Below are 27,399 nucleotides of genomic sequence, written 5' to 3'. Positions count from 1 at the left end.
TGGGGGATTAATTCCCATTATGCCTTGTGCGTAGAGCAGGGGCTGTCAAATAATAGGTACTTAATATCATTTGTAGGATGAATTAAACAAAGCATTGGCCTTACCTTTTATCTCCCAGATCATCTTTCTCAAAATGTCTCTTTTCTTTCACTTACACTAATTATGGAGTTCTGGCCAGAGGGGAATGTGAAAACCTTCCTCCTTAAAGTCTATGAGATGTCAAATAGGCTCTGGAATATATTCAAAAGCGGCCTTTTGGCTAGACAGCAGAAAGGTTTGGCCGTTGCTGCCTCAGAAGAGAGTGTTTTCTTCATCTCAATTGGGACAGGGCATTACTGAGTTCTACAACTTGGAATGCAAGGGCTACAGAGACTATCCATTCTGCCTCCTGCCACCATGGGGAAGGAGGTTCAGAAGTGAAAGAGTTTGGCCCAGGTCAGCCAGGCGAGCAGTGGAAGAATTGGCTAGGATGAGGACAAGCTCCCAGAACAGTGCTCCTTCCTGTCTGCCCAGCTTTAGCTGCAAACTGCAAGATATCAGGAAACTTGAAAGTGAATGAGACATGATTTATGGCACATCAGTGTCACATAATTTTTTTAAAATGATGCTTTGAGTTATAACATTGGTTTTGACATATCTTTAAAAATATTAATTTTAATGGATAGCTCAGAGGCCTTTCATGACATAGACCACAGGTATTATCTTAGGCCAGAGTAGTTGTCTGGCAGCTGTCAACATGCAGTCATGCAAAATCTTAAATAACACTGCCAATCTCTATGTGCTGTTTTACAGAGGACAACCTTGGCCCTTTAGCAACATCCTTGCCATGTATCTTTGAAAGTTCTGGTCCTGAGATGTTTGTCTTGGTAAAGATAAGCTCTAGTCACCATCAAAATAAAAGGACCAGGGACATTTTCTGGAAAGTAAGGGAACCCACCATCTGATACTGAAATTGAAAAAGGAAGTCACTGTGGAGATGCCCTTGGTTTCTGACTCCTGTTGCTGTGTGAGGGTTTCTCCAAAGGTGGGTACCAACTGCATTCCCTGCCCAGTTGTGACACTGTGACTAGTGGCATGCATTGGTGAGTCGGTGGTGGTAAGGTATCACAGAGCAGCGGGCACATCAGAACTGGACATGCCCACGCTGGAGGGTCCACATGAGGGCCCAGCGGCTTCTCTACTGACAGCCTCCCCTTCATTTTGCATTGAGCTGGATGTGCTCAAGTTGACTTGACCACTAAGGCCTCTAGTGACACTGTCGTAGGATGGTGGGAAAGATGTGGTGGAAGCAGTTTCAGATTTGTCTGGGAGCGCACAGTTCTCATTTGCTACGAGCACAGCAAAGCCTTCCTCGGGGAGTGCTGCCTCCTCCTCAGCCCTGGGCGCCCCCGCAGGGCTGGCAGCCGTCCTGGAGCGGTGTTGCATGTAGCTCCGATAGGCCTTTTGGATGACAGTGGCCGAGATGTCTTCTTGCTTCCATCGGAGGGTGGTTGCTATTGGTTCATAGGATGCTTTTGAAAGATTAGTTGCCATAAATTTCTCCTCCATATTTGCCTTCAGGGAATCCAACTCCCCCGATTCTCCCAGGACTTTCTTGGTGAAGGCAAACAGGATGTCCAAACAGTGGATCTTATCTCCAGGGACCAAGGGCAGGTCCATCTGGATTAATACACTCCGATTGGGTTTGGGGATTCTCAGGGGGCCAGACAGGGCGTCTGCAAAGTCTGAGAGGGCAGAGAAGGTGATGAACTGGGTGGCCTCTGGGTCAAACTTCTCCCACGTCTCGTAGAACATGTCGAAGTCGTCCTCACTCAGGGGCTCCGTGCTCTCCTCCGTGGCCGCATTGAAGTTCTCCAGAATCACTGCGATGTACATGTTGACCACGATGAGGAAGGAGATGATGATGTAGGTGGTGAAGAAGATGATGCCCACGACAGGGCTCCCGCAGTCCCCTCTGGTGCTGTTGTTGATGGTCAAGTTGGGGTCGCAGTAGGGGGGCCCCGTGTTGAGGATGGGGCTGAGGAGCCCATCCCAGCCCGCCGACGTGGTGATCTGGAAGAGGCACAGCATGCTGTTGGCGAAGGTCTGGAAGTTGAACATGTCGTCGATGCCAGCCTCCCACTTGACGTAGGCGAAGTTGGCCATGCCGAAGATGGAGTAGATGAACATGACGAGGAAGAGCAGCAGCCCGATGTTGAAGAGCGCGGGCAGGGACATCATGAGGGCGAAGAGCAGCGTGCGGATGCCCTTGGCCCCGCGGATCAGCCTGAGGATGCGGCCGATGCGGGCCAGGCGGATGACACGGAAGAGCGTTGGGGAGAATAAACTTCCAAGTGATGAAACAATTGCAGAGAACACCAGGCCTTTAAAAGCAAGGGAAGATGGTCTGATTAGTACGTCCAACCATGAGCCCTGACAAAGTTGGCTGTGATCACACCCCCTCATCTCTGCCCGTGTGGACTTTTATGCGAGCATCTCCATTCAAGCACTCTGGGCCCTCTGAGCTTGGCACTAAAGTACTTGGCCTAAAGTAGGGGCTCAGTAACTGTCCATTGCATAAATCTGTCTCCTTTGAGTCAGGCTCGCCCTTCCTACCGTGTTCTTATCTTTCCCTACATCCAGATACCTTGCTAGTCAACCTCCATGGTTCTGCTGTCATTTCAACTGGATGTGACTGCGTCTGTGCCACATGCTGACAGTCCTTTGTCTGTGACACAGACCTGGCTCTCCCCTGAACATTCAGCCCTCAGGTCATGCCTGTTCTTCCACCCTGGTCCCATGCTCTGTGAGAGCCGGGACCCTCTATGATTCATATCCTTATCTCCTACTGCGAAGATTGACTCAGTTCCTGGCACATGGTCCTATGGATAATTGTACAGAGCCTGGAATAAATTATAAGGGGCCTGAGGAGTTGGGCAACTTGCTGACAGCTAAAGCAGAATGGCTTTGAATGGCCAGCTGTCTACATAATGGCTTTTATTTGTTTCTTTCGTTTCCAGCTGTGTTTGAACTCTGTGTTAGGGCCCAGAGATGAGTTTGTTTAGGGTCAGTTACAGCACCTCAGTCCAAACTATGAACTGGAATTTGCATGTCTCCTTGTGTGATATCCAACTCAAAGATTTGTCTTGAGGACCTGAAGAGGCCAGTTAAGACCACCAAAGTTTAGGCAAGGCCTTTAGGTCACACAGGATTCAAAACCTCTCAGGAGAAATGGTGAGGGGGTATGGTAGATGCTCACTCTCCTTGCCAGGGTGCCCTTGATCCAATTCTCCTACTTGTCTTTTGTCATATGAATATGGATAGTCATGGTAGTATGTTGGAAGGAAGAAGGACATGGGAGGAGAACTGGGAAATAATTATAATTTTGTATTATGAAATCTTTATGAAAGCCCCTCTCTTAAAGTCCAGTTTAACTGGGGCATTTTCCCATAGTGTGAGGTACATTATGTGTTTTTATAATCTACTAAGATTCGGAGAAGGCGATGGCACCCCACTCCATTACCCTTGCCTGGAAACTTCCATGGACGGAGGAGCCTGGTAGGCTGCAGTCCATGAGGTCACGAAGAGTCGGACACGACTGAGCGACTTCACTTTCACTTTTCACTTTCATGCATTGGAGAAGGAAATGGCAACCCACTCCAGTGTTCTTGCCTGAAGAATCCCAGGGACCGGGGAGCCTGGTGGGCTGCCGTCTATGGGGTCACACAGAGTCAGACACGACTGAAGCCACTTAGCAGCAGCAGCAGCAGCAGCAAGATTCTGCCAACCAACTAGTCTACCTTTACAAGGGAGAATGAGTCTTCATACTTGTAACAATTAGATATTCCAAACATGTCTTATCAGTGGGAAGGAAGAAAGGCAGAGAAGACAGAAGCATGGCTGAAGGGTTCTTGCACTTGTTTTCAAGCTGTCTTTTCTGCCAGTGGTGGTGTTGCTGTGTAGGTCAAAGGAACTAGTGGTTTAGGTGTGCCCAAGATAGAATGGAGTGCTTTGTGTATCTTTTATTGCTATGGTACTGATATGGGAAGTCACATAAGCAAGCTCCCTTCTCTAATATAAAATAAAAAATGGCTTTCAGAGTCTCTCACTTTGGAAGGAAAACAAACAAAGCAACCCTTCCACCCCCAGAAAACCCAGCAGCAATAGGAAAACAAAACAAAAAACAAAAATAAATTTCAACTCCCCAAACAAGCACAACCCAAGGCTGTGTTTCAGCACCAGGAGAGAGAGACTGATTAAGTGCTGCCAGGTTGTATTTAGAGGCTATTAGCTCTTGATGGTAAATCAATGGAAAATTAAATCTATAGCTATGCTTTGACATGAAAAGTAAGCAGGTCATGATATAACAGGTCAGGATATATTTATAATGCAAAGTAAAGCTGCTGTGCTGGGATTTGGCCTTTATAGGGCCGAATTTTGGCAAATCATGTGAAGGCCAGGGACAGTCTCTTGGTTGTTGGTAGGAGGCTGTTAGTTTGTTAAAAAGAACATTGCTGCTGCTGCTAAGTGGCTTCAGTCATGTCTGACTCTGTGCGACCCCATAGACGGAAGCCCACCAGGCTCCCCCGTCCCTGGGATTCTCCAGGCAAGAACACTGGAGTGGGTTGCCATTTCCTTCTCCAATGCATGAAAGTGAAAAGTGAAAGTGAAGTCGCTCAGTCGTGTCCGACCCTCAGCGACCCCATGGACTGCAGCCTTCTAGGCTCCTCTGTCCATGGGATTTTCCAGGCAAGAGTACTGGAGTGGGGTGCCATTGCCCCTGGTCTAAATTCAGCTCTACCTTTCACAAACTATATGACCTTGTATAACTTCCTTAATTCTGAAGCTCCATATTAAATGTATAAAATGACTATAGTAAACTCCTTCCCAGGGCTGCCATGGAGAGCCATGGATCCCAGCCCAGTTCTCAGAACTCAGCAAGCACTCAATTATATGGTGGCTGCATTACCCACTTGAGCCTCTGATTCCATTCATTTTCTCTGAACAACATCGACCCCCAAATACTGGGCCTGTCATTTAACACCACCCAGACTAGGTCATAAGAGCACTGACCTCTTGGCATTGGTCCCCTGACTTTTCTGTCACTCATATTCCCTGAGTGGATAGTTATACAGAGTTAATTCCAGACCCTTGACTTAAGAATCTCCTCTGAACAATCTCCTTCTAGTCTTTCTGCACTCTTCTGGCAACCACCTCCTTTTCCAGAAAGTATTTTATGACTCACCTCACACCACACCACCCACTCTCTGCTTTGAAGGCCATAAAGATAAGACCCACTGGAAACTCTGTCATCTTAGATTCCCTACTGCCCCCTGCCCCCCACGTTCTGACGATGGCGGTGCACACAGCATGTGCTGGAATACTCTTCATGGCAGCATGGAGAAAGCCAGTGGAACCTCTCCCTTTCATTGGGAGGTGCGGGGGCATTTTAAATCCGCTGCTTTTGCAAAGCAGCAAATACTGGACTCCTCTAATATACAACATAGGTTTTTAGAAGTTTGTTAGCTGTCCCTTTGGTTTTGAAAGACCGGTCAAAATGACCCCAAGCAGAGGCTGGGTGACCCAACCACATGCAATGTCCACTTACTCCCAATGGACAGGACCACGACAACAAAGTCAAACACATTCCAGCCGTTGGTGAAGTAGTAATGTCTCAAGGCAAACATCTTCATGACACACTCTCCCGTGAAGACGGCCACAAAGAACTGGTTGATTTTGTTCAGGACTTTTGTCTTTTCTTCACTCTGCTCATCAGTCTCCACCATCATGGTGACCATGTTGAGGCAGATGAGGACCATGATAACGATGTCAAAAGTCTGCCTGGTCACGATGTCAAAGACAAAACCCTGGTACTTATTCTGAGAAAACAAGAGATGGGACATCAGGCCTTTGGGCAACATAAACCAGGCACCTGGAGAGGCAGTGTTCTTTACAGAAGGGTTTTTAATGTCTGTCTCTTTAAACCTAGATGTCCATCAGCAGATGAATGGATAAGAAAGCTATGGTACATATACACAATGGAGTATTACTCAGCCATTAAAAAGAATACATTTGAATCAGTTCTAATGAGGTGGATGAAACTGGAGCCTATTATACAGAGTGAAGTAAGCCAGAAGGAAAAACACCAATACAGTATACTAACGCATATATATGGAATTTAGAAAGATGGTAACAATAACCCGGTGTACAAGACAGCAAAAGAGACACTGATGTATAGAACAGTCTTATGGACTCTGTGGGAGAGGGAGAGGGTGGGGAGATTTGGGAGAATGGCATTGAAACATGTATAATATCATGTAAGAAACGAGTTGCCAATCCAGGTTCGATGCACAATACTGGATGCTTGGGGCTAGTGCACTGGGACGACCCAGAGGGATGGTATGGGGAGGGAAGAGGGAGGAGGGTTCAGGATGGGGAACACATGTATACCTGTGGCGGATTCATTTTGATATTTGGCAAAACTAATACAATTATGTAAAGTTTAAAAATAAAATTAAATTAAAAAAAAAATAAAGTCTGTCTCTTTAATCTCCCTCACACTCCACATCCTGACAGAAGCCAAGTCTTGATCTTCCAAAATCTCACTTGTGGTTGATTCTATGCTCTTTCCTCCACTTACAGTGCCTTTCCAGTCCCTTCTCTTGGCCATCTAAATCCCCTTGAGTGATCTATCTCTCTTAATCCCCACTTCCCTCAGGGAGTCTTCAATTACACCATACCACATCACTTCATCCCTTCTTTGGGCTCCCCAGCCTTTACAAGGAAATCAAATATTCCTGAATATTCATTGGAAGGATGGATGCTGAAGCTGAAACTCCAATACTTTGGCCACCTGATCCGAAGAACTGATTCATTAGAAAAGACCCTGATGCTGGGCAAGATTGAAGGCAGGAGAAGAAGGGGATGACAGAGGATGAGATGTTTGAATGGCATCACCAATTCAATGGACATGAGTTTGAGCAAGCTCCGGGAGTTGGTGATGGACAATCCATGGGGTCACAAAGAGTCAGACACAACTGAGCAACTGAACTGAACTGAACTGAACAGCCTTTACAGTCAGTCTAGAGTTCTAGTGTTTCCTGTATACCTCTCTTTTCTACTAGAAAATGAGCTCTTTGAGGATGGGTCATGTCTTATTTAATTTTGTGTTCCTGCAGTGCCCTGCACAGAGCAAGAGTTCAAGAACTTCTTGAAAAATTATTTGAGAGTCAAGTCGAGTAGTGCACACGCATATAAAGTCAAGTGCAGTGGTACAACTGATTCTTACAAATGCTATTTTTATTCCTGGATAGATGTGTAAGCAGGGCACGGAGTCAGGTCTTGGTTATTTGCTTTCTTAGAGGAAGGCAGAGTGGCCTGGACAACCAAGATATCATTTTGGATAGGGGCTGTTTTTATGGCATTAAAAATTTTTTTTTCCTTGTGTGGCCCTCTAGTCTTTCCTGTGCTGTTAACATCTTACTGTTCTGTGAGTTCTTGATTCCAACTTTACTCTCCTCCCTCACCTCGTCTTTGACACTTCTGAGCTCTCTGGAACTCACCTGCCTTGATCGGCAAACTTCTCCTCTTACTCACCAGCTGCTTATTCTCCCCACTCCATAGACCCCAGGGCTGGGGACAGAGATGAAGTCCCTCTAATTCCTCACGGTCACTCCCAGACCTTTGCTCCTCCTGTGTCTCATAAAACCTCTCCTCCTCTGACACCTGCATCATCAAGTTAGCCCACCTTCACCCCCTCTTCTTTGCTACCACTTACCTACATCCTGGTCCCTCTGCTTTATTACTGATGAGTGAGACTCTTGGCCACACTTGACCACTCTTGGCTATTTGCTCTCAGATCCTTAGCTAAATCTCTAATGATCTAGCTTTTCCTTAGAGAAAAATCTTAAACCTCATGTCTCTCTCCAGCTACCAGACTACTTCTCTCCCCACTTTCACAGTTAAATTTCTTGAAAGAGTTATGTGTAGTCATTGTTTCCCATGCACTCCTCAGCCTCCTCCAACATAGCTTTTGTCCCCATCCTGTCGCTAAAATGTCTCTTGTTAAGATCTCATAACCTCCATGATGCAAAATCCCAAAACACTTGTTTGACATCATTTAGCACATCCTCCACCTTGAAATGCTCCTTACTTGCTTCCTAGCAGGCCTGACTTCCCCGATTCTTTTCTTGCCTTTCTGGCTGCTCTTTTTTGAGTCTTCTTTACTCAACCTTGAGATGTTAGAGTTCCTCCAGGCTCAGTCTTAGGTACCCTTTGCTCTTCACCCCATTCTTTCTCTCCTGGCAATTTCTCCAGCCTGTGAACTAATATGTGTGTGATTTTGCTAATTGTTTTCCTGCGTCACTGGACTGCCATCTCTGTGAGGGCAGGAACATCTCACTGCTCTATCTCCAGTGTCTGCATAGTATCTAGCATGCACTAGATGATCAATAGATAGCTGAATGAATGGACAACTGAATTACACTTCAAATAGAATTATAAAGTCACTCCACTAGGTTGCTTACATTTACTTCTGTACAAGAAGGACTTCCTGAGTGCATAGTATGTGCAGAGCTCTGCATGAGTGGCTGTGAGGGAGAAAGGAACCTGTTATGAGTCTTGCTAGGGAGCTTCCAGGAGCTGCGAAGCAGGCAGAGGGGAGAAGGGCCGTGATAGAGGCTGGTTCCTGCTTTCTGCTTCACAGTGGGGATGGGATGCTACCCTGCAGGGTTTGAGCAAAGAATCAGACCCAAGCGGGCCTGGCTCCAGGCATAGCTGCTGGCTCATGTCTTTTCTGGGATGCTGAGCACTGGTAGTTTTTATTTCATCACTGAAAATGGTGAAGAAAATACAGGCCCATTCATGACTTCTAATGAGACAGAGCAGGCAACACTGCTAAGTCTGGACATCATGTTTGTCCTCGATACTCAGCTGCTGGGGAATGATGCAGCTTTCTAGCTGCTCTTGGCTTAGCTTGTGGGCAGAGATCACCTCTTTGCAACCCTCGGTGCTCTCAGAGATGATGAAGTGGGTGACTGATGATGTGATATTCTGGAGCCTATTATTTTCTTATAAAGTGGAGTATATGAAACCTACTTTTAGTGATTTCTATAGTAGGGAATGTTGCAGAATAAAATTTACCAGTTTTGTGGAAGGTTTTGTCTTTGCTATAATGAAGCAAAAGATTTAGAACTTGGGCTTCACCTGAGGCAAGGAGTACTATGTACATGCATGTGTTGGAGGTCTGTATGTCATCCGAGGTTGGCCCTGCTATGAACTGGCACACGTGCACCTGTGGAGCAGAGTCCTATACCAATGCTCACCTTACTTGACCAGCTCCACCTGTTGGGGCCCCTTAGGGAAGAAGGTGGCCATTCCAGTGCTAGTAATCTGATGAGGAGGAGACCAGACCTGGGAAGGTGAGTCTTAGATGGGAGCAGGCATTTCTCTTTGGGCTTGGGCTTCTTTCTTGGCTCTGGACATTGTGGAGGGCAGATGATCAGCTTTGTCCCAGTGGATAGTGGGTGCCAAGATGTCGCCTGCCATATGGATGCCAGCCAGGAGCTAGGATGGGCCAAGGCTTGTGGGTCCTGGAGACCAGCCAGATGCAATTGCTGCTCGGGTCCTGCTCTGCCAGTTTCCCTTTTGGCATCCCTAAGCCTCAAAGTCTTGTTTAAATGTTCCAACCCTGCCTCAGCTATGCTGAACGGAACAAAGGAAAGAATGTTGGCCATGCCTGGACCAGAATATTAAGGAGAGAGTCACGTTCCTCCACTAGAGCTATTAGTGCTGATAGTTAATGATACACCCCCATCCCATCCAAAGGAATGACTAATGTCAGGAACTCAGCTGGGCTATGAGGCCTTACTTTTCTCACCCACATGGAAGGCCTCCTCCAGTGCTCACCTTGGAGGACCTTGGGGATGGTGCACACAATCAGGAAACATGATGATTTGTTGTAGGTCTTCCTACTCAACCACTGACTTCCACCCCTATTGCACTGTCTGGAATTTCAACACTAGAGTCCTACCTTTGTATTCAGACAGCACCCTCTCCATGGTCCCTTTTGGAAATAGAACCCACTCTGTCCCAAGGAAATTGTCCTCCTTGAGAGGAGAAAGCTGTGATTGGCATGTGGGATTGACTGATGAGAGGGGAGAAGCTGAGATGTTATAGAGAGATGAAGCAAGTATGTAGGGAGAGGTACCCCAAGCAGTCATGATTTTGCCAAGGGTTGCCTCTAGCAGAGAACACCTTGCTGTCTGTTCAAACGTGGATTCAAAACCAGTCCAGCCATCAGTATAGACTAGCAAAGACTCAGCTGCTTGCTTCTCAGTAGGTCTTAGGAGCCTTCGCCCATAACCCCTACTTGAGTATGATTGGCTGGGCTTAGCCTTTCATCTACATCTTCTAAGTTTGAACTTGTTCATTGGACATTGGAGGGATACTCGCTGAACCTTAGGGACTCACTTCAGGCTAATTCAACCCCAGTTATCTTGATCTTACACTGGATTTGGAAGGAAACCTCTGCCCCTACAGAGATCTGAACGTCCTCTCACTCCCCACTGTAACACCTCTTATCAGAACTGAGAGTAGTGATACATTTGTGATCACAGTTTCCAAGTAAAGTGTGTGACAGGTCACAGCATTTTCCCCTCCTGTAAATGTTTTTAAGACTTTGTGCTCATGAAGTTTTTAGTAACTTATGCAAACCCCATGCCTTGATTTAGAAATCCTAATCCCTTGACCAACAGAATGTTTGTTTCCCTGATTCATTTAGGAAAAGGCCTGTACCTTTGCTGAAGGTCCTTAGGCTTTGCCCTTGTGTGAGGAAGGGCTAATGGGCTTGAGCCATGGCTTTTAGTGAACAAAAGAATCAAAGAGGGGTATGGCGCTAAGCTTTGGTCAGTCTTTAAACACTAAAGTGGGATAATTTTTGGTTCCTATTGTGTCACCTGACCATGACCATGACTGGGCCCAGGATCCCAGCTGGGCTGGGTTTGGCCATTTTCTCTCTGTCTACCTGTAAGCATAGGGTGGAATGTGGTGGTGAGCCTGGAGATACATTGCAACCTACATCATGACTCATAATCACAAATGTTTAATCTCAGGTCTCGAACCATCCTTAATATCATTTAGCCTAATCTGTTTCTGATCTGGTGCTGGAACCCTAACCCTGTTGGGCAATTCACTACTTCCCTACACGGGTCTATTTGGAACATCTACAGGAGTATGTTCACTCCAGAAGACCAGAGTTGCTTCTTGCAGACGTTTTTTTCTGGGGCCTGGAAACTCTCATTAGCTCATCCCCAAACTCAACTAGATGTCCTCCTCCACAGAGAATTCTGGTCAGACCCCTACCAGCACAGGCATGGGCTGTCAGGTTGGAGTGACATGCCCTGCTAGAGGGGGTGGGGGGATTTGGGGCTCACCAGGGGCCGTGGGATGGGCTTCTGGGGCTTCTTGGAGCCCAGCTTCTTCATGGCGTTGTAGTATTTCTTCTGCTCCTCTGTCATGAAGATGTCCTGGCCCCCTAAGTGCAGAGAGACAGGATAATACACACCACTGTTATTGCCCCCAGTGGCAGCCTTCAGCCCTTTCTGGGCCCGACTCCAGACAGGGATGAAGGCTGACATCAGTGGGCCAGGGGCAGTGTTGGTGCTAAAGGCCAAGACTGGGCTCCTGGTCAGGCATGGGGGCTGTGACTAGTGGTGCCTCAGTCCTGAGGCCAGGGGACAGATGGGAAGTCTAAGATGTGCCACTACCGCAGAAACACTCGAGCCCCACTTATCTTTTTTTTCTGTTGGTTGAAGTTGTCAATGATGACGCCAACAAAGAGATTGAGTGTGAAGAAGCCGCCAAAAATGATGAAGATGACAAAGTAAAAGTACATGTACACGTTGTCCTCCCACTTGGGCTGCAGGTTCACCTGTGAGCAGACAAGTGGTGGCATGGGAACAAGGGGGCGTCTTAGCTTGTGGTAACCCCAAAGAACCCTGAGCCCCAAGACAAGGACCTGGGTGCAGGGGGCTTATTGGGAGGTGATCCCAGGAAGCAGAAGTGAGGGCGGGGAGGGGAAGCAGCAACAGGATAAAGGCCGTGCCATCATCACAGGCAAGTGGTGCGTCATCCTCTAAGGACCGCAGAACACAGCTCAGAATCGTGCCTCGAAGGGACAAGGAGGCAAGGGCATGTGTCTACAGACTCCCACAGCTGATGTGTGAGGGTCACCCCTGTGGACTTGCGGTCCTCTGCGCTTGCAGGAGGAGCTGCTGAGCAAACTCTGAGGCACTGAAGAAAATCAAATCTCAGATAAAACCAGCAACAGAGCATGAGGGCGAACTCAGAGGGGGCCGAGGGGACATGGGACGGACTGTCAGTAGTGTCTTTTGCCCCAGCAGGAAAGGGTCTTTCCCCAACAGCACCCATCTCCGCCCATCAGCTGCCACGATGGTGTCTGAAATTCCATTGTTCTAGCTATACTGCCCTTGGCCCCACCTCTGCCCAGGGAGTACCCTCACACACAGTCTTTTAGAGGTTCTCTGATAATTTCCTCAATGGTGAACAGAGGAAGAACTTGAGAAGCCTAGAAGACTAGGTCGGTTTAAACATCCAACAGAGGGCCTGCTGGCCGCTGTTCCGGGTTGTGGGATGGTGCCAGACTGCTGGGTGATCGCCTCTCTCAGCACCAAGGCCGCTTTCAGTCCATTTCAAATAGACTAGTGTGGGTGGGATGCACAGAGGGAGAGGCAGGAGGGGCTGCAGGCTGAGACTCACATCCCGGGAATCGACAGCCGCATACATGATGTCCATCCAGCCTTTAAAGGTTGCCTGGAAACAAGGAGCAGAGGCCACTCAGTGTCCGCCCAGTCATCTCCATCGGCCTCTATTTTGATTCACTTATTTGTCTGTTTTTCTCATAGAGCATTCCCCGCCCGCCACTCCCCGGAGCCAGTTCTGACACGTCTCTGATTTCAGAGCCTAGCATGCCATAGCTACTTAGGGACTAGTTGTGGAACAAATCTGTGAACAAATGGTGGCATGCAGAAAGTTGTGGGTAACTGCGTGACAAACATAAGTAATCGCAGCAGCACTGAATGACAAGTGGATGAAGGCAAGGGATGAATGAATGAATGAATGGAAGTGTGAATGTTAATGACATTCACAAGCCAACATTACTTGTCATTACAACAGACCTGGAACATAGTTCGTTACCCTCTAGGAGATGATTTGCAGTAGAAGACTGTTTAGTCTATGTGACTAAATCAGGTCTATTTTGTGAAAGTAGTGAATTCTAAATTATCACCCAATACAGTCCCATGGCAAGCCCATCCCTTTATTCTGTTAGCCCACATTGGTCCAACTGCACCACTATGAGGTCGCACTCACTGATAAGCTCCTCTAGCCTCACAGTGTCCTCTGTAGGAATAGGGAACAATCTCAGTTCACATTGAGTGCTATCCCTTGCAGAGTCTCCACAGAGCATCTTCTGGGAGGCCCCAGACTGTCCACATTATTGAGCAGCCAAAGGAAGAGAAAAGGTTGATCTCAGGACTCACCACCTGCAGAAGCGCGAGGTAGCCCATTGCAACATTATCAAAGTTGACCTTCACATTGACCCAAAATAAGCTTCCAGTGTGGTTTTGACGTTCACAGTCAGACATGTTATTCACAGTAGACCACGGCACAAGAAGAAAGCCTTCATTGGTCTTGTTGATGCATTTCTGAAACTTCCCTGCGAAGAAGTTCACGCCCATGATGCTGAAGATGAGCCAGAAGATGAGGCAGACGAGTAGGACATTCATGATGGATGGGATGGCACCCACTAGGGCATCTACCACCACCTGGGGAGAAAGGCAAAAAGACCTGGAGCCCCACCAATGTTCCACTTTTCTTGCTAAATTCCAATTCTTTCTACATTTATTCAGGTTGCGTCACAAGCCAGTGGCCTTTGGAAGGAAGAGAAGTGGGTTAATCAGAGCCAAAATTCAGACTCAGAAGACAGAGGCACTGGGCAGCTGAAGATGGATTTATACCTTCTCTCTCAAGGTCATTCAGGGCAGGGCCCACTGTCTCTGTCAAAATTGAGGACACATTTATAAGTGCATACATGCTCAGTTGGGGGTACAAGTGTGTTTTGTACTTGCACACACAGACTTCTAGAACTTTATTTTATAAAGTATATTTTTATAAAATATATAGTGTACTTTGGTCAATAATCAGTGAGAACCCAAATTCATATTCACAAACTTGCTGATTTGTAAATCAGCAACCTGGAGATAAAATAAATATCAAATATTTCAATCATAAGTTCCTAGTGTTTGAAAAGATACAAGTTAATTTTAAAAGTCCACACTTGTTTTGAAAGTACTGTGTATTTTTTGAGGCAATGGTGGAGGAAGAAAGCAGACCTTGCTTTCTGTACCAGGAGACCTTCATGATTATGAGGAGGGGGGGGCGGGAATGAGCAGTCCCTTGTCCCCCTGTGAGACAAACGCCAGGCTTGTGAGCATTCCTTTCTGAGGAAGACAGGGAGGGCAAGGTGGAGGCTGAAGCCATGGATGAGGAGAAGGATGGATCAAAGGAGAGAATCCAGAGGACAAATGATTGCGCTGGGTTGGAGAAACGATCCTTGCGGGTGGGTGGTGGCCAAGCTGCTGTGTGTCACTGTATTTAAAAGGAATGTCAGAGGCAAGGCTTATTTGTCATGGAAAGATGAAGAGCTTGGGATGTTGTGAAGATTTTTACAATAAGGACAAAAGGCGTGAAGCAGGGTCACCTCACTGAGAGCAAGAGAGTGAGGTCTGGGTCCTGTTGGATGTGAGAAGCGAAGAGCGCTTACAGAGGAACTTGAAGGAGAACCAGGAGAGTTGGGACACTGCAGGACCACCAGTGTGACAGCAGAAAGTGGGGCTCTTTGGGGGCGGGGCCCAGCGCTCAGGGTCAGTGGTACACAGAGCATGAAGGTGGCGTGGAAACCAAATGCTGCAGACCAGAGCAGTTAGGAGGTAAGTCTTACCCGCATGCCTTCAAATCGAGACAGAGCCCGCAGTGGCCGCAGGGCACGGAGGGTCCGAAGGGCTTTGATGGATGCCATATCAGAATACTGCAGGATCTTCGCTATGAGGCTTGTCAATGAGATCTGACAAGAGAGCAGGCAGAGAGCAAAAGCATCACCCTAAATTTCCTCAGTTGGCCCTGGTGGAAGAAGACAGGAAATCCCTCCCACTCCTTACTCTGTAGGAGCCATCATCCTGGCTTCCACCTTATTCTGAACTCTAATGAGAAGTAAAGCAAGAGTCCAATCTCTTCACTTTCATTAAAGCTTTCATTCAACATTAATCTGAACTACTGTTGAAGAAAATCTCAGTCTCTCACATTGCCACCCCCTGGTTGTAGGTAGTCAAGCTCCTGGTGGAGTAAATCAGCCTTCCCTTTCCCCTCTAGGGGCATTAGCCAGGTCCCAACAGCCTTTAACATTTGATTGACTTTCAGAGACTTGGATAGAGATGCTGGCCCTTCATGGGGGTGACACTGAAAGTCCATCTTGAGGAATATAAAGTGATTCTCAATTGTATGTGCTCAGAAAAGAGGGAAGGAAAGAGTCCTGGGCTGGGTGAGATCTGTTTTTTAGTCGCTCAGTTGCGTCTGACCCCATGGACTGTAGCCTGACAGCTCCTCTGTCCATGGGATTTCCCAGGAAAGAATACTGGAGTGGGTTGCCATTTCCTTCTCCAGGGGATCCTCCTGACCTAGGGAATTTTCCTGTGTCTCCTGCATTGGCAGGCAGATTTTTCACCACTGAGCCACTGGAGAAGCTGGGTGGGGTCTAGTTCCCTTTCAACACTGATTTTTTTGCAACCTTCAGTCAGTGCCTTGCTAGTCCAGGTTTACAAAAGTTGTTACCCTTTGTAAAGTGAGGAGTCAGGCTAAGAGAACTCTGAGGCCCTCACAGCTCTGCAATTTTGCAGGAGGATGACCTGCATGGGGTCAGGAGACTCAGCCTTGACAGGCAGCTGAGGCACGGTGACTTGAGTTGTGAGTCCCTGCTAGTCAGTCGGTTTTGCGTTTTTGCAGGAGGATGACCGGCATGGGGTCAGGAGACTCAGCCTTAACAGACAGCTGAGGCACGGTGACTTGAGTTGTGAGTCCCTGCTGGTCAGTCGGTTTTGCGTTTTTGAAGTGTTGGACCAAGGACTGTAAGTGACACAAACTGACATGGAAAAATGGTCATGCTTCCCAGGAACTTTGAAGGTTCCAGAGAGATACCTTATGCATTGGCATGAGCTTGCCAGAGACTGTGACCCAGTCCTGGGAGACCCCAACGGCACCATGACTGGTGGGCTGAATTCAGGCTCAGTCTGTCTTGATAGCTGGGTGGGTGTGTCAGAAAAGAAAGGGTTTACACTTGGGTGCTAGAGCCCCAAATAATGCCTGTTCTCTGAACTGTAGCTTATTCCACTAGGACAAAAAAATGGAATGGGAAGGACCCCCTTCCTTCATCCAGGCAACTCTCCAGACGTCACCAGGTGGCACCCAGCTGCCTGGCTGACTGACAGCAGGAGGTCTGGGGCCAGTTCCATCCTGGACCCTGTTCAGTCTTTTGCTCAGTCCCCAGGAGGGCTGCAAAATCTGCAGTTGGGGCAATCAGTAGCTGGGGCCTCTCCATCAAAGCCCTCCTGCTCAAGTCCAACTCCATTCCTACAGCTCAGGCCACAAGCCTCCCGACTGATCTCTAGGCCCCATTGCTGCATCCATCCCATCCATTCTCCACTGCAAATTTGATTATGATCATGTTTCTCCCTTACTCCCAACCTTCCCTGATGCTTTATCATCTCAGGACAAGCTCCAGACTCCTTAGCCTATATTATATGGCCACAGCCTGCTTTGCCAGTCATATATCACCCATATACCCTACCCAAATCAAATCATTCCCTAAATGTACCTGTGTCTGTGCCTCTGCCCAGGGTCACCTTTTAATTACATTGGCCACTCCACCCCTTTTTGTACCTTGTTGCTCCCACTCATTTTAAGTTCTGTATCTAATGCCAACTTCTACATGAAGCCTTCCCAGCTACGCCACCCCCAGAGTGGATGCAGGTTTATGTCTCTATGTCCCTAAGACACTAATTGCTTCCAGCAGTGCTCACAGCATCCTCAATCATCATATGTTTATTTCTCTCTGTGTGTCCTATCTGCTGGAGGATTAAAGTATAAACTTCTGGAGATAGGGAATTTTTATTTCTCGGCTTCTATCTCTGCCAGAGCACTTCATAAGACAATCTTATATTCTGTAGTTATAAATAAGCATTTTGACAAATTGAAAGAAAGACAGAAGTATGTTGGCATGAGTGGATGGAAGAAAGGAAAGAAAGAAGGAAGATATATTGATAGAAAGTTGAAGGGTGATTGGATAGAAGAATGGATTAAATGATACAAGGATGGATATGATAGAATTGAAAGAGAGGATGGAAGAAAGAAGGCAAAGAAGAATTGACATAGTGGATAAATGGGGTGGATGGACTGGGGAAGGATGGCTGGCTGGATAAAATGACTGATGGATGAATGAAAAGATAGATGGAGAGAGGAATGGAAGAGAAGAGAGGATGGATGGAAGGTTGACAGGATGGATGAGTGGAAGAAAAGGGGATGAATGGACAGATGGGTGGAAGAAAGGAAGGACAGGTGGATAAGGAAGATTAAAGGAAGAATAGAAAGATAGAAATGAATGAGTAGAAGGATACTTGGATGGAAGATGCTTGAATGAATGAATAGAAAGTTAGATGACTGGACAGTTTGATAGAAAGAGAAATCAAAGGATAGAAAGAGAAGGGTTAAGAATCAATTGATGGATGGATAGAAAGTTAGGGTGAACAGAGGGACAGAAGGGACGAGAGGAAGAACAATGAGGATGGATGAAGGGAGGGGGGGGACTGACAGAGGATAAATAGGAGACGTAAACATGAATGGATGTTTGGAAGGAAGGAAGAAGGGAAGGGTGAACGGTCGGATAGATGGAAGAAGGGATGGGTTGTCAGAAGGAGAAATAGTAGGAAAATGGGTGGATGAGTGGGTGACCATTTCAGGTGATTAGGACTGAAATTAGTGAGACCTGCTTAGGAGTGACTGCCCCTCACGAGGGTGGGTGGCTGGAATTAAACATTTATCCTTCATCTATGAATAATTATTTGATAACCTACAAAACTATCACCTGTGACTCAGATTTCAGGCCTCACAGCTAATCCCTGTGATACAGTGGCCTGATGCTGCTAGTGCATTGGTATCAGGAAAGAAGAGAATTGGGTGCCCAGGCCTGCTGTGGGGGACCTGCCAACACAGGAGGCTGGACAGAATGTTCTGAACTGGACTCCATCCAGCTTCAGGAGGCAAGCACCAAATACAGACACATTTCCTAACACCTCTGATGTGCAGACCTTGGCACCGATGGCTGTGGGAGTGCGGGAAGCAGAGAAAGACTTAGCACGTGCCTCCCCTGCCTGCAGGGACCCTCAGACATGCAGCAGTGAACAAACAGCCCAGGCAGCCATCCTGAAAAGCCAAGACTGCAAGAGCCTGGACAGAGGGAGGACTGCATGGTCAAGAAGAGGAGGCACTCTCTCTGGGCTCTGGGGGCTAAAAGGACTATTAGGAGACTTTATTGAGTATGGTCTCCCCAGAGCTTTGAGAAATCTCAAGTTTAATGAGTGGGAGGCCCTTGGTAAATCCCCTAAGGCAGGGCCAGTGGCCACAAGTCCATCTGAACACACAAGCTCCAGGCATCACCTCTCCAGTGGGGCCTATCTCACTCTTAGTGCCGCTGGGGAAATGCCAGTGGGGCACGCTCGGTGGTTCTCTATCCTGTCCGCACATTGGACATGCCCAGAAACTTTTACAGGACACTGATGCCTGGACTCCATCTAGGGCCAGTAAGATATGAATCTCTGGGAAGAGGAGTGTTTGTTCACTGTATTCTTACGAGCTCCCCAAGTGATTCTAAAGCACAGCAAGGGCTGGAGATCACTGAGTCAGAGGGAGGGCAGGTTCTCTGTGCCAGGCAGTCTTTAGCATCCTGAGGTCCGGAAGCCCTGCCAGTGGACTCAAGGTCATGTCTATCTTGCTTTGAATGTAAAATACAGAGAGTAGAAAGTGGTCTTTCTGGATGGAGACCAAGGACCTAAAGACTCACTCGAAGGTTACTGTTGTGTTGGAATCATGTACTGTTTAGATCTTACCTGGATCACAGGGATGCAGGGCTATTCTCAGATCCCTTGCTAAACTTTCTTTGCACTAGCTACAGCCATCAGCCAGAGGAAAGGACCCCCAGCTCCACAAGTGCCCACTGTTCACTCACGTTCACGATCAGGAAGTCCAGCCAGCACCAGGCATTGGTGAAGTAACTCTTAAAGCCGTAGGCCACCCATTTGAGCAGCATCTCAAACACAAAGATGAACGTGAACACCCTGTCGGTGTACTCCAGCAAGGCCTTTACCGTGGGCTTCTGGTCAAGGTAAACATCTTCAAAGACCTGGAAAGAAGGAAGCAAGTTGACAGGTGGCCGAGACCCACAGCAGTGGGGCCCGAGGAGAGGAAAGGATCTAGCCAGCCCTGGCCACAGCCCCTGGGGAGCTTTGGGAACCAGCTCACCTGCATCATTTTGTTTTCTCTGCTCTGGGGAGGTAGCGTGAGCTAGTGGAGGAGGCCCTGCGAGATCCAAACCAGGACTTCCCTGGAGCCAGCGGGGACACACAGTTCTGCTTATACTTTGCAGGGAAGCCGAACACAAGTGAGAAAGGAATCCTTCTCGAATTGGATTTTGGAAGTGAACCAAAGGGATTTTTTAACAGTGACTTGGTTTAAAAATAAAAGCAACAAAGGATGTTCATGAAAATGAAAGTAAGGTTCACCAATGAACTCTGGAAAAGAATGCTGCATTTCACCAGTAATCAAGGAAATCCAAATGAAGAAAAAGATGCCATTTCTCTTTCATCAGGTTGATGAAGAGGAAGAGGCATGGGGTGGGCGGTGGATGGGGTGAGGGGAACCCCCAGTCAGTTTGGCTGTGGGGAAGCAGCTCCTTTCACACACAGCTGGGCGGAGTAAAAACTAGTGGAGTTTTTTTGGACCCCTAACTTGGGAATATGACTCAAATGTTTTAGAAATGCAGCAATTCTGCCTTCGAGAATGTATCCTAAGGACACTACCTATTGTTGGTTCCCACTCAGATCCTGTTGAAGGGACCAGTGTGACCATCTCCAGCTACTGTGAATGTTGGTTGCTAACAGCTGGTGATGCCTGTTGCCTGAGAACACGTCCCTGGGCTGAAGGGAAGGGACTCCACCTCAGGAGACTGTATCACCCCTCTGGGGGCAGCTGCAGCCAGTGTCTGACTGACCCCTTGCTTCAAGGTGGAACAGTCCTGCGATGGCCTTTATGCTTCAGAGCGCCCATGGGATCAGGGTGAGGCTGGGCTTCATGGGAACCACATCTTTTCCCAGCCCCTTTCCCTGTTCTGTCCTACTTCCTTCACGTGCTCCAGCCCAGAGGAAAGTGAGTCACTCAGTCGTGTCTGACTCTTTGTGACCCCAGGGACTATACAGTCCATGGAATTCTCCAGGCCAGAATACTGGAGGGGGTAGCCTATTGCTTCTCCAGTGGATCTTCCCAATTCAGGAATTGAACTGGGGTCTCCTGCACTGCAGGCGGATTCTTTACCAACTGAGCTACCAGGGAAGCCCAGAGGGTGCCCTCCACAAATTGCACAAGAATTCCTGCTTCCAGTTCTGCTTCTAAGGCTGGATCTAAGACAGGAAAAAACCGACACCTCCAAAGGAGTGCACATAAGGATGTGTGTGTGTTCTCAGTTGCTCAGTCATGTTCGACTCTTTTGTGACCCCATGGACTGTAGCCCACCAGGCTTCTCTATCTTTGGGATTCTCCAGGCAAGAATACTGGAGTGGGTTGCCATGCCCTCCTTCAGGGCATCTTCCCAACCCAGGGGTCGAATCCAGGTCTCCTGTGTCTCCAGCATTGTAGGCAGATTCAATGCTATCAGGAGTGAGTGTGGGGCTTAGCTACTGCAGCCAGTCAATAAGACAGGAAGACCAAATTACCAAGAAAATTTACTGAGAAATTATGAAATGCACAAGTGTGATTTCCATTTTGTAATACTTATGTATTACATCCATAAAAAAGATGGGAAGGAAGTGCACCAAAATGTTTTCAAAGTGAGATTCTCTCCGAGTGATAGAAAAATGGGTGTTATTTTTCTTTGCATTTTCCCATAATTTCCAAGTATTTTTTTTGCACTTTGTCAGATAAAAACTCATGCTATTTTTTTTTTTTTTTAATGTACTCAAAGTAAAAGCATAAGGAAGACTAAATTTGGTGCCAGCCAGTTCAGTCCCTTGGGGAAGGAGAGGGGGATGGGAGAGCAAAGCTGGGGCGGGTTCAGCAGCTGGTGTGGGATGTGTGCTCCCTGCCTGGAGGGAGGGCGGGGGAGCAGCTCGGGTGTGTGGAGAAGGGGAGTAGAGAGAGAAGAGAAGGAGATGATGAAGAAAGCACCTAGTCCCTAGCAAATGTGGTTACAGTCACATCAAATGAATGAGGTTATCTTTTTCAGGATAGAGGGAAGGGTATGTGTGGTGAACGCACTGCCCAGCCTCCCCTTGCCCTGCAGCGTGGCCTCTGCACTTAGCACTAGGCTGAGACTGCTATTTGAGAGAGACCTCACCACCCTGTGCTGGGGCAGTGGGCACCACCAGATGCTGCCAGCCCCTCTCCACTCAGCCAAGATGGCAGGCCAGCCTGCTGCACGAGACTCTCCTCCCTCAGCTCTGGGCCCTTGCTGGCTTAGCTTTCCTCCCATCAGACCCTCTCACCTTCTTTGGCTCCTCCTGAATGCTGAGACAACACCCTCAGCAGTTTGGCCTCCCTTCCTGGGAAATGTGGCTTTGGAGTGCATGCCCAGATGGTCAGCATATTGCTTTCAGGGAGTAAATGACACCTGGGGAGTAAGACAAGTGGAACCACTGGGGCTATGAGTCAAGAGGCTGGGGCGTGAGTACTCCGTTTAACTAACGAGCTGGGGGCTTTCGGGGCTGTGATGTCCTCATCCATAAATGTGGACCCCTGAGGATGACAAATCCCTTCCTGTGTCCATGTCTACCTTGGTTCACTGGGAAGATGAGTTGAGATTGCATGGTGAGCCTAAGGCATGGTGCAGAGGGAAACATCCTTCCGTGTGCTACAAAGCTGGGCATTCAGCAAGAGGCTTAGGATGAGTGTGTGTTCAGTTGCTTTCAACTCTTCGCACATCTGTGGACTGTTTGCAACCTGCCAGGCTCCTCAGTCCATGGAATTCTCCAGGCAAGAATACTGGAGTGCCATTTCCTCCTCCAGGGGATCTTCCTGACCCACGGATCGAACCTGCATCTCCTGCATTGGCAGGCATATTCTTTACCACTGAACCAGTTTAGGAGGTGTCTCAACTCAGAATCTCTCTGACTGTAAGGCCTCGTTATTCAAACTGTGGCCTGTGGACCAGCACCAGCACCATGTGGGAGCTTGCTGGAAATGCAAATTCTCAGGTCTCACCCCAGATCTACTGAATCAGAACCTGCATCTTAAGAAGCTCCCTGGGCGATTAAATTTTGAGAAGTGCTGTTGTGATGATTTTCCGTAAGCATTGAATGAATGACAGCAGTTATTTGCAAGTGACCTGATAGTGCAGGGAAGGGTGGTCCTCCTGGTTCTGGGCCCTCAGAAAAGGGCGGTGTGTTTGGGAGGCCAGAAGGTGAAAAATCAGGGACTTTGGATCAAATGAGGGCAAAGTTAGGTTTTATGACTGAAAAGCTGGGTAGCCTTGGACAAGTCCCATGAAGCCTTTGAGTGTCGGTTTCCCTGTCTATAAAGGGGATCTCCACACTCACGGCTTGAAATCCACACAGTCAGGTGTAGCAGGCCAGGACCTGGGCGCCTCAAGCACAGATCATGCACTCCTGCTAAGAGGAGCCCTCATGCTGGGCTGCAGATCGCCCTTCAGTCACAGGTTGGGGACTTCCAGCCCAGGAGTCAAAGGAGCCCAGCGTTTCAGCCCCAGGGCCTCTGGATGGTGGGAGATCACACACCTGGAGGACTCTGGGGTAGGGACCCCATGCTCCCTTACCAGCGCTCCACTGCTGAGCAGGATCATGAAGACAATGAAACTTTCAAACCAGCTGTGCTCCACGATGCGAAAGCAGGCCTTGCGTACCTGCCAGCCTGTGGCCCAGGGAAACCTGGAGCTGTTCACTCTGCAACAGGGACAGTGGTGAACACAGCCTGTGGGGAGAAGGGCCTGGGGGTGAGTGATGTTCCACTGGTAAAGGAAGCGCATTTGGCTCCAGCCCTGGCAGGGAAACCGCTCTGCTGGGAAAGCCACTTGCTGCTCCTTTGGAAAAGAATTCTTTCCTGGGAAGTGAGAGAAGCCGGGTCCCTTTTCAGGCAGCCTTTCCATCCTGCCCTTCCTCCTCTCCACCACTGGTCTCGCTAACTCTCACCTCCTCCAAGGCATCTTCCTCCCTACAGGTGATATCATGGTCCCTGTCCTTATCCCACCCTCTCTGGTGGCTGGACAAGACATGGGGCCTGGGCCTGGGGGTGTCTGAGGGGCCATGCCTGAACCTGTGCTGAACTGGGAGGTCCTTACGGCTGGGATGGGGCCGGGGGGCAGCCCAGCCCAGGGTCATGTGAAAGTAGAAACTCAATTAAATGGTTCATTTGTTTATTTAGGCCACAATCACTTTCATCATATGAAATATGTTTATTCATTTATTGCACAAATATCTACTGAGGACATGCCAGGCCTTGCTGTTCTAAATACTGAGGAAAAAGAAGGATAAAAGATGCAAGTTCTGCCTGTAAGAGTCACACAAAGGATCGAGGGACACAGATGATCCTACCCTCCTCTGGGTCCTTTATGTCCCCAATCAAGAGTTCATGGCAGTGGCTACCTTTCTCTTTCACTCTCAACAGGGCAGGTTTATAACTCAGTGAGGTGTTTTCAAAGGTGATGAGTAAGGCAGAGCATCTGTTTGCTGTGTCTAATGTGGCGGGAGATACAGATTCCACCGCTCAACTTCTGGGAGTCTGGCATTCGTGTTTGACGCTGGGCCCTCAAGCCTGAGAGAAAGGAGCAAAAGATCCTGCTTGTCTGTCTCCCGTGGACCCCAGGCCAGAGCCCTGAACACAGAAGTGTCCAGATGAGCTGGATTCTGGCCCTAATGAATGTCAAGGGGAGGAGGCCTGTGGCTGCCACTCTACCTTCCGTGAAGCAGTCATCTGGCTCATCGAGGTCGTCTGCCAGCTCAGGGATCTTCCTCAGGATCTCCTCAGGGTCCAGGAAGTCCACAGTGCTGCCTTCCGAGGAGCTCGTGTCATCCGCTCCCTGCAGGGCAAAAGCCCCAGCAGTGAACCCAGCTCTCCGTGGGGCCCCGTGAATCTGCACACGGTCACCATCGGCCCAACGGGCCTGGAGTTCCAAGATGCCCTGAGATACAGAGAGAGCCCCTTGGGGCTGGACCCACCATGGCGCCCCTTCTGTTCTGGTGCCTCGCCAGCTGAACCCCAGAACAGCGGTGCTCTCTGCGGAGCCCCAGAGGTTCAGCCGTGCAAGACTTTAAACCTCCAGGCCCCTGATGGAGGGCTGGCGATGGCCCGAGACACCGTAATTACACCCATCAAGACTCTCAGCGTTCACTGGGCTTGAATATTTAATCATGGAGCAATGCTGCAGGGGCCCTGCTGCCCTCCTGGCAGCTTCAGCCCTGTAATGTCTCCAGATGAATTCAATTAGGAGCTGAAGCTGCTCTCATATTAGTAAACCTGATCGCCCGGCTAATGGACCCAAATGGGGGTGGGTGGGTCCCATCTGTCATTGTCAGGCCCCTCCCTGCCTGGCCGGGGTCATGGACAAAACAAAAACAAAAACAATCCCCAGCAGGAATGCACTGAGAAGACTAGCCAGGGGAGTCCTAACAATGCTCAGCAGAAATATGCTGTCCACATGAAGAGTACCCCTCACCCAGCTGGAACCAAGAGGCCAGTGTTCATCCAGGGCCCTCAAATCCCACCTCAGCCCACCCTCTTCTCTCACCCCTCTGGGCCAGCCTTGCCCAGAGGCACACAGCCAGTGGCCGGCACTCCTCAAGCTGATGGGCTTGATAGCTTCAGGATGAATTATGTCTTCCTTATCTTTGCCTGCCCGGTGCCTGTCACCATTGGAACTCGGTGGTTAGGTGTCAAGTTAAATTCTTATTAAATTCTTGAATGTAATATGGAGCTATTACAGATGCTAAATCTTTAGAGATACCTCTTTCAATGTAACTTGTTTTCTTTAAAGATTAGTAATGAAACCACCAAGTTTATTTTTACCGCTTATAAGATCTTCTTCCTGTTTGGCCTATGTGAGACCATCAGTTCACCATTCAGTACAGACAGCCTCTCCCCAGCACCAGTCTGGTTTTGACCAGAGACGATGGTGTGGACAAAAGAAAGTGGGGGTGGTCACAGGGAAGACTTCTTCACCCACAGCAACTCCGACTTTTATCTGCTGGCTCTGAAAGATACTCAGCTTTCTCTGTGCATTGTCTTTTTGTTTCCCTTTTTCTTGCCTGTCATTTTCTGGGCACTTATACCATTTCTGGCAGGAGCTAAACATTTGACAAGCAGCATCTCATGGAAGCTTCAAAAGTCCTACCAAGTAGCCATAACCACTTGGCTTCCAGATGGAGGCACAGGGGCTCAGAGAGGTTGAGGAATGGGTCCTGGCCCCCTAGTCTATGGAACCTCTTTCTTCCCAATAAAATCATACTGATTAGCCCAGAGATTAGGAAGGACTTTAAAAACTCCCAAGATGAGACATGAGGTTTGGTTGAGCATGGTCTGGAACGCCTCATGCCCGGCCCCATCCTCTGGGCCCCACCATCCTGGTCAGTGTCCGGCAGGCCTTTCAGCCTCTCCAGGAAGCTCACATACCTACCTCTGCAGGGCCCTGAGCAGGAGCCTCGCCTTTGCACTTCTCACCTAGGCCTGGAGTCAGGTCTTCAGAGGATATTCCAGACCCTGGGCTCCTGGGTGGCAGGTGGTCCTCATACTTCCCAACTTGCTGCAGCTGCTCCTGATAGTGAGAGAAAGTCCTCTCTTGGGTACCTGGGCTCCCCCTCAGTTGATCACTTCTAACTCTGAAGAGATATTGCACAGCATTGTCTGCCAGAGCCAAGGACTTGATACATACAATTAATGTATATACATATAGCCAGATGGATCTCTGTGTGCTCCTGGCATCATTACGGACAAGCTGTGTGACATTAGGCAAGTTATTTAACCTCTCTTATTTCTATTTTTCCCATCTGCAAACTTGAGAAGGCAAGATCTACTTTATTTGGTTATTTTGATGACTAAATATGTTCATACTTGCAAAGCACTTAGCAAGTAGTGCTTGGCTCCATAGATGTTAGCCATGACCATTGTCACTTGTTCTGGGGTCAGAGTGATCATGAACTTGGCCCTTTGGAGACCCCAAGAACCTCCAAAGTAATTAAAAATGACTCTGAGTGGAGACGGCTGTGACAGAGTTCATGTCCTTTACTCGGGGGATGTTGATGGCCTGCCTTCGGCTGTCACCCAGACAAAGGCATGTAAAATATGGCAGCTGATAACAGCAGCTGCTGGAACACAAGAGCAGTGACAGCTGCAAGGGAAGGAGGCTAGGGGAGAGCTGTAGACTCAAAGCACAGCTGTCTGAGGCCACTTAGTGGCCTGGCCAGCAGCACTCTGTCCCCAGGTCCCATAGGCAGCCCTGCCTTTCCACGTTGTGGAGAGGCGCATGTGCTCAGTTGTTGAGAAGAGGTTAACAAGGGTTGATTTATACCTTAAGGTAGAAAGGAGCTGTGCAAAGCACTTAAAAATATATGTTACCCAAAAATGTGCTTTAAATTCCTTGGTGCCAAAGGAGCAAATGTCATTTCCCTGTGACATCCCTTGTCGGGAAAAGTTGGATGAATGAGTCACATAGTGATCATTTAGGCTGCTGGTGAAGATGAGAGGAGCCTTGCTTTTGGACAACATCCTGTTCTTAAAGGAATCTTATTCACATCTCCTGCACAGAGCCCGGTTGGGTGGAATGAATGGGGCAGCTGTAGGAAAGACACTTTCAAGCATCTCCAGGTGGCCTGGGGATCAGACACTTCCCCTGCCCTCTGATTGCCCTGCTTAAATGCAACCTTCTCCAGAGAACTTGGCATGGCCTGTGCTTCCTAATGTCTAGGGCTCTTATACCTGGCTTGCCTGGGGCTCTTCAAGGCTGCACCAGCCCTGAGGTTGGAAAACCTCTTATTAAAATTTCCCTGCTGCCCCTGGTCACTCCAGCCCTGAGGCCCCTCC

General features: G+C 48.4%; 1 protein-coding gene across 2 annotated transcripts in view; it reads right to left on the bottom strand.

Moving 5' to 3' along the window:
- Nucleotides 1–549: 549 nt before the first annotated feature.
- SCN10A (sodium voltage-gated channel alpha subunit 10) overlaps nt 550–27,399 on the bottom strand; it is an 89,604-nt gene continuing 62,754 nt past the window's right edge. The window contains exons 17-27 of one of the 2 annotated variants that reach the window (XM_027523303.1): nt 25,997–26,131; nt 24,280–24,403; nt 23,144–23,298; nt 19,331–19,504; nt 14,999–15,121; nt 13,539–13,823; nt 12,757–12,810; nt 11,771–11,908; nt 11,412–11,516; nt 5,588–5,858; nt 550–2,363 (exon numbers count right to left, since the gene is read on the bottom strand). In XM_027523303.1, coding sequence (XP_027379104.1) covers nt 1,105–2,363; nt 5,588–5,858; nt 11,412–11,516; nt 11,771–11,908; nt 12,757–12,810; nt 13,539–13,823; nt 14,999–15,121; nt 19,331–19,504; nt 23,144–23,298; nt 24,280–24,403; nt 25,997–26,131 — 2,823 coding nt within the window. In that variant the 3' untranslated portion in view covers nt 550–1,104. Of the gene's footprint in view, nt 2,364–5,587; nt 5,859–11,411; nt 11,517–11,770; nt 11,909–12,756; nt 12,811–13,538; nt 13,824–14,998; nt 15,122–19,330; nt 19,505–23,143; nt 23,299–24,279; nt 24,404–25,996; nt 26,135–27,399 lie in introns of both variants that reach the window. The other variant, XM_027523302.1, reaches the window with a different exon arrangement.

This window comes from Bos indicus x Bos taurus, chromosome 22, assembly GCF_003369695.1.
Source record: "Bos indicus x Bos taurus breed Angus x Brahman F1 hybrid chromosome 22, Bos_hybrid_MaternalHap_v2.0, whole genome shotgun sequence".
NCBI lineage: Eukaryota > Metazoa > Chordata > Mammalia > Artiodactyla > Bovidae > Bos > Bos indicus x Bos taurus.
Note: the sequence above shows the minus strand (reverse complement) of the source record. Positions and strands in the feature narration are given on the sequence as shown.